The following is a 7101-nucleotide window of genomic DNA, read 5'->3' as shown; positions in this document are numbered from 1 at the left end:
AATCGGAAGGGAAAGCGATCGTGCCTCCAGAATCCAGAAGTCGCGTGGGGTCCAACGGCTCGACGGCGATCCGTGGAAAGATGGACGGTCGTCGGGACGCTAGAAAACGAAAAGAAAAAGGAACGAGAAAAGGAACGAGAAAAGGCACGAAGAAAACATGTATCATACGTATCGCGGCGAGTTCGCTACGCCTAAACGCCCCTTTTACCTTCGTAGACAAGCGTCGAGCTCGTTGGATCCCCCTCCTAGAGGATTCAGGATGTAGCGGCGCTTGGGACCCCCATATAGCGTCACGGAGGCGCTGATGGTACCCCTCCTCGTGATGGCTCTATGCTTAGGGCAACCAGCCGCTTAGACGGAGGAACGTTCGCTATAAAAGGCTCCGTAGCCACGAGGTGTTCGTCAGAGAAGTGACGAACCGTGAAAAATAAAAAAGGCGGCAGCCTTTGCCGTTCTGTTCGTCCAAACCGCGGTGAACGACGCAACCCCGTCCCTGCCTCCGAAGATGCGGTCTAGCCTGGTCAGTGAACAAACATAATTCCGTCGATACCGTGGACACGCGTTCGTATAGTGCGATCTGTGAATTGTGAGACACGTCTGTTACACGTGGGGGAGTGATCGCCGAAGGGAAACCGATTCCCCGTCGTGTGAATCGTCTCGATCGGAGCCCGATCGAAACCGTAACGTATAGTTCGACCGTTTGCGCTCGAGAAGCCCACCCTAGGTCGCCGCTGGATTACGAGGTGGTCGGATCGTCTTTGGTCGCGTTAGATATCGTTGAGTTACGAAGCATCGGCAGGTCTTCGTGTATCTCGTAGATCGAAGTAACGACGTGGTTCTTTGTCTCCGTTATATTTTTAGACGTTGGAACGATCGATTGGATATTACAAAATCGTGAACGCTTTTGTTGCGTGCCGCCGGTTCGGTATCGATCGATTCGCGTGACCTGCCGCGTGTTCTTTTCTGAAATAAAAGGAATATCGGATAACTCAAATATCATTCGGAACAATCGCGACTAACATTGATTAAATTAAATAACCCGAAGGCGGGTTCGATACTAATTTTACCATTAAATAAAAGTTACTTCTGAATTTTTTATTTATTATTTTTATTTTTATTTACAATTTTTTATCTTTTGCTTTCTCGATCGATTCTTGCGTAAATTGATCAGTATGATTATCGAAGGTCGTGTTTCGAAGGTAATTCAGAAGTAAAGGGGTGTGACGGTTACTTCGATGTGCTAGCATTTCCTCGGAACTGAAATTATGTAGTTCTTCTTTTGAGCTGACTTTCCGTTTTGGTCTGGAAGAAAGGACGACCTAGGAGAACGTAATTAATTGTTGACTCGTTAGAGAAATGCCGACTGTGCAGATTTTCTATGTAAGGTATTCTAGTCGCTACTCAGCTGGCGTAGAAAGTCGAGCAATGTGCTCGTGCCTCGAATGATCATCTCTCGTGAAACTGTACCAAGGGTAATTTGCACACGTCCAACTTCCGCGTTTAACGTAACTGAAAAGTCTTTCTGCGATGAAAATCTTCTACGTGCCGAAACGATCAGAAATAAACATGTAGGAGTCTGAATGAAAAATAATAACGCACCGCGAGGGATTCGAACCCACGATCCTCGGATCCACAGTCGAACGCTTTACCAACACGACCGATCCCTTAACCTACGTTTCGTGTTCTCAGTTGACTATTTAAACAAATAGATTTAGAGAAGGTGTAGGTTAAACACTCTAGGTTTCATATCGGAACTATTTTTAGAATTCAAGCAAGATTATTCTCTCCACTTATTTCGTTTCGAGAACGACAATTTTTCTTAATTTTAATTCGACTTCAACGATGAATTATATTAACAATACTGAAATTAATTTCAATTAAAAGAGCATATATATTACTTCTATTGAACTGCATTTTCTCGATCAAACTTTGCGCAAAAAAAAGAATTCATAATAGAAGAAAATTGCTGTACTTGGTCTGAATGTCGAGAATATTAAAATAAAAATGTCTACAAAATTTATGAATCGTCTCGCGTATATTGGCGTACCGGGAATAACAAAGATGGTAGCGAGTTACGAATCATGCTACACTTTTCTCTTTCCATCGTCAAATTGATGTCCCGCGGTGCCGCTTTCTATCGATCGATCTTTCGGTGCTTTCGTGGATCTCGATCGACGACCACGTGCTCGAGCATGCCTGATCGTCGATGATAGAGCATGACGAGAGTATAACGACGACCAGATAAGCACACGTTATTAAACTTGTCCGTTCGGTTCTTGATCTTGACACTGGCGATCCGTAACGATCGACGTAACGGGAAAGTGCGATCCGCGTTGATCGCGTGTCCTAAAAGCCGAATAAAAAAGAAATTAACGAAAATAAAATAAAAATTATTTCTGAATTTTTCGTAGATCCTAAACTGAAATATCGTTTTGAACAATCGAGACCCGATTAAATTAAATAACACGAGGGAAGGCCCGACACTGGTTTCTTCCACGAAACAAAATTTGTTTACGATTATAACACTTTCCTTCTTCGTGCGTCAGAAAGTGAAACAAAAAAAAAAGAAAAGAAAAGAAAAGAAAAGAAAATTAAGGAAGATCGAGGAACGAAATTGAGAGGCCCACTTTCGCTGTGGTCCAGCGTTAACGAACGCTTGGAGTTTCACGATCATCTCCCCTTGGGGGCCGTAAAAGAAAAGGGGCCCCCTCGACCCAATTCACGAAGTTGTTTATGCCCGTTCGGCGGTTCGCACGCGGACACTTTCATTTTTGAGAGACTGGCTCGTAAACCGACAGAATCGCGCGTTATACGGAGCTGGTGGCTCGGGAGAGATGCCACCTGGTAAAAGTAGCCTCCCGCTTATGGCAACGACGCTCCTCGCGACCTGTCCCCTTTTGTCTCTCGCATTTCCATATTACTGCCTCGATGGAATGCCTCGGTGGTTCGCGTGGAAATTTCGATTTCACGTGGAACTCGGCTCGGGAACGACGCAAATATTTGGATACCCCAGAAAGCGTTGGGCATTTTACAGCGATATGAAATGTACAATATGAAAGCAACTTATGGCTCAATTTTTACTTTATGGCTCAATTTTTCGTAACTGGGGCTCGGTAATCGTTGGAGATTAAATCGTAACGTGCAAGGAACCTGCGTTCTTGTAACTTGGTTACAAGAATTATAATTAACTTGTCGTTAATTTATTATCAATTTGTGGAGGTAATTTACCCTCAACTTTTACAAAGGGTCTCTCAAATTCGATGATATTTTGATTCTCTTATAAAACACAGATGGAGTTGCGAATTCGCCTGGGTCGTGACACATTTCAGAACTATTTACAAGCATTTGTAAAAATGGCTTTGTACGCGATACAAAAATGTGTTACGTTATCTTACGAGGACCCGGAAACGTTACGATTAATTATCCAACAATTATTAACAGACCTCTCCCACGGAATCGTGCCACTAGGTTCAACATACTCCAAGACTCGGATCGACCATGGCTCGCTATCGACTCACCCACATCAAAATATTAATTTATCGAGCGATAACTCGGAGAAGAGTCTAGCTAGCCCTCGAAGGCCGCGAGGAATACAGATGGAAATCGGGTTTTAATTATCGGTATAATGCTCGTGTCTGAAGCGCTGTTTCAGTCGGAGTACAAGAGATCGGTATCGGTATCCACGGAATTTCTAGGTAGTAACGTGTTACTTGGCGTAACTACCGAGCCACGACAGGCGTCACCTACATGACCAACGTGCCATGATTGCCTTGTCTGCATTTGTACCTGGGACGATCGGCGACGCTTTCTTCCGACAGCGTTCGACCTGAAGTATAATAAGCAAAAGTAGAATTAATAATAGTAGAAAAATTATTATTTCGAAAGGATTTATGTTTCATAAACACGTACCTACTTAATGATCGTTGAAATCGGTCGACAGCGGCCGACCTCCATATTCAAATTCGAACCGGCTCGCGGTTGCCGATTGCAGCGCCAACCGTCTTCCTATTATTCCACGCGTTTTCCTTTCTTTCGCAACAACAAAAGTTTTTGTCACTGTTATCCTTACGCGTTACCATTATCATAAATATTTACTTTACGTTCAGTAATAAAATAATAATTGCGTATACATACCCAGACTGCTTCATTTAAAACCCCAATAATGATAATTAAACTTCTTTTTCCAGATACTATTGGGCTGGCTCTTTTTCGTCTCCGCCCTAGGGGAGCCGATAAGGACAAAGAAAGAGTAAGCGCGCATAACTCCTTAAACTATTCCTATGCTTGTCCTAAATGTATCATTTAACTCTCAATTATTATCTAAAAGATCTATCGTAGAAATTTCTACTCTATGAAAAAAGTCATCTACTACCTGTTTAAATAAGCTAGCTCTAAGCCTAGAGTTCTGATGTTCCGGAGCCCTGGAGTTTCAGGGTTCTCGAAGTCCTAACGTCGAGATTCAGTTACAATTTATAAATCGTAGAGCCCCGTTAAGCCCGCCCCCGAGCCAGTACGGTCCACCAGCAACCTCCTATGGAGTTCCAAGCGTAGGAAGCTCGTACAGCGCTCCGTCTGACTCCTACGGCGCTCCACCGGCGCCATCTTCGTCCTACGGCGCGCCATCTTCGTCCTACGGCGCGCCATCTTCGTCTTACGGCGCGCCATCTTCGTCTTACGGAGCACCAGCAGCGCCATCTTCGTCTTACGGAGCACCAGCAGCGCCATCTTCGTCTTACGGAGCACCAGCAGCGCCATCTTCGTCCTACGGAGCGCCATCAGGGCCGTCCTCCACTCACGGCGCGCCCTCGTCATCATACGGCGCACCGTCGGGCCCATCATCGTCTTACGGAGCACCATCGGTCCCATCCTCTTCTTACGGAGCGCCGTCGTCGTCTTACGGGGCACCATCGTCTAGCTATGGTGCACCGTCGGGTCACGGTGGTGACCAAGGTTACAGCAGCGGTGGATCCTTCGGAGGTGACGACCATGGTGGACACGGAGGCGGTGGCGGTGGCGATCATGGGTCCTTCGGAGGCGATCATGGCTCGTTCGGTGGAGGAGACCACCATGGAGGAGGTGGAGGAGGATTGTCCTCTTCCTATGGCCCCCCGTCTCAATCCTACGGGCCTCCGTCTCAATCCTACGGGCCTCCGTCTCAGTCCTACGGGCCTCCGGCTCAGCCGCAAGGGCGATTCGAGAAGAAGCTGACGTGGAAAGCCGAGTGGAAGCAAATCTGGAAGACCGAGCAGAAGTTAACGTGGAAACAGGAGTGGAAAAAGGTCCAGGTGCCCGTGTGGAAGGAAGTCCAGGTCCCGGCTTGGAAGGAGGTCAAGGTACCCGCTTGGAAGAAGGTACAGAAGCCAGTGTGGAAGGAAGTCCAGGTGCCCGTTTGGAAGGAGGTCCAGGTCCCGGCGTGGAAGAAGGTCTGGAAGCCCGTGTGGAAGGAGGTGCAGGTACCAGCGTGGAAGGAAGTCCAGGTCCCCGACTGGAAGAAGATCTGGGTGCCGGAGTGGATCAAGGTCGGGATACCCGGCGAGCAGTACGTCGGCAAGGACCAACACGGCTGGCAGTACACCAGCCACGATCTCTGGAAGAAGAAACTGATATGGAAGCCGGTATGGAAGAAGGTCTGGCGAACGGAGAAGAAGAAGGTCTGGGTGAGCGACAAGAAGCTGGAGTGGAAGGCCGAGTGGAAGCAGATATGGAAGACGGAGAAGAAGCAGGTCTGGGTGTCCGACAAGAAGCTGGCGTGGAAGGAGGAGTCGGTGCAGGTCTGGGTGCCGGAGAAGAAGCAGATTTGGGTCACGCAGAAGAAGCAGGTCTGGAAGGACGAGTGGAAGAGCAAGTGGGTCCCGGTCTGGAAGGACGTGCAGGTGCCGGCGTGGAAGAAGATCTGGAAGCCCGTCTGGGAGAAAGTCTGGGTACCCGAGGAGCCCCACCACGACGAGCACCCTGGTTACAAGTAAAACACCCACCTCGAGTGTGATCATTTTCGATCCTCCTCGTCTAAACGGGCCGGGGGTTGGTATACACGCGAATCCGAGACAGGGTTCGATTCACGGGTTTAAATGTTACTTTTTAAAGGATAATGTTTCATAAAAATTACAGAGGTGTTCACCTGGCACGCGAGCATGATGGAACGCAATGCTTTGTACCTCGGTGAAGCGCTAAGATTCGGGCTAGCTGCGTTTGCGATCGACGGACTGCGGATCTTTATGCAAGTTCATATTTTCACAGATACAGGAAAAGAACCGATCCAGAAACAATAGTTTCCAAATAATAGTTTCCGACAAAAAGTTTCTTTCGCTTTATTGATAAGTAACATGCACGATATTTGATGTTTTATGTTACATTACCGAATTGTCCGCGACTCGTTTTGCTCCATTACTGTTACAACACGAATATCTATGAAATTAGATCGTCTATTTATAGAAACACGATCACATCGAATAATTGAGTGCAACTCGCGAAAGAAACTTTCGGGACGACCTAATAATTTTCCATTCGCATAAACATCCGCAGTCCAGCGATCAATGATTACGATTACCGCTACGGTTGATAAATAATACGATGCACGATGAATTAATCGTACAGTACAATCAGGCCCGTTTCGTAGTTATTGTATTATCTACGCGTGATACATACGCGATATTCATCAATCAGTAATCACGACCAATGATCGACGAATTATCTCCGAAAGATCGCAAACTGCTGATTCGCTACCGCAAAGGTAATTTATGACGATCGATTCGACAATCGCGAAAGCGATCGCTGCCCAACTCCTTCGGCGTAGCGGTCGCGGAGGCCGAAGGTCCGCTTCGAAAGTCGAGTTCCACTTCGCGACGCAGAAGCATCTTCTGAGCGAGCCATGTTCCCCGGGACGTCGTGAACGAGAACTCGGCTCGGTAGCCGCGATTACAGTAACGGCGCACCGAGTTTCACGAAGTCCGTGGGAAAAGCGATCGAACGACGTTGGGACTGATGCGCCACGGAGGAGGTGAGAGTCAAGGAGGTGAGAGTCGGTGGCGAAGTCTTCGCGATGCGCTGGAAAGCAAATCGCGTAGTTTAGAAACGTGACCGATGACACGGACCGTAATGTAT

The 7101-nt window shown here is 47.2% G+C and overlaps 1 protein-coding gene and 1 long non-coding RNA gene across 2 annotated transcripts; one reads left to right on the top strand and one right to left on the bottom strand.

The window, feature by feature from the left end:
• The first annotated feature begins 436 nt into the window (after positions 1–436).
• Positions 437–7095, top strand: LOC128872355 (translation initiation factor IF-2-like). Its single transcript, XM_054114964.1, has 3 exons — positions 437–520; positions 4188–4249; positions 4484–7095. The coding sequence occupies exons 1-3, from the start codon at positions 506–508 to the stop codon at positions 5964–5966; spliced, it is 1560 nt and encodes a 519-aa protein (XP_053970939.1). The 5' UTR covers positions 437–505; the 3' UTR covers positions 5967–7095.
• Positions 1978–4547, bottom strand: LOC128872356 (uncharacterized). The gene is made up of 4 exons (XR_008456154.1): positions 4373–4547; positions 4135–4220; positions 3910–4029; positions 1978–3826 (listed from the first exon to the last, which is right to left on the bottom strand). It is a non-coding gene; the product is annotated as an uncharacterized LOC128872356 (long non-coding RNA).
• Positions 7096–7101: the final 6 nt, after the last annotated feature.

Source organism: Hylaeus volcanicus, chromosome 2, assembly GCF_026283585.1.
Source record: "Hylaeus volcanicus isolate JK05 chromosome 2, UHH_iyHylVolc1.0_haploid, whole genome shotgun sequence".
Taxonomy (NCBI): domain Eukaryota; kingdom Metazoa; phylum Arthropoda; class Insecta; order Hymenoptera; family Colletidae; genus Hylaeus; species Hylaeus volcanicus.
Note: the sequence above shows the minus strand (reverse complement) of the source record. Positions and strands in the feature narration are given on the sequence as shown.

Excerpts from the sequence above, each read along its gene's own strand:
- LOC128872355 (XM_054114964.1), top strand. Across the intron at positions 4,250-4,483 it reads CCGATAAGGACAAAGAAAGA|AGCCCCGTTAAGCCCGCCCC; the intron begins GTAAGCGCGCAT and ends TATAAATCGTAG.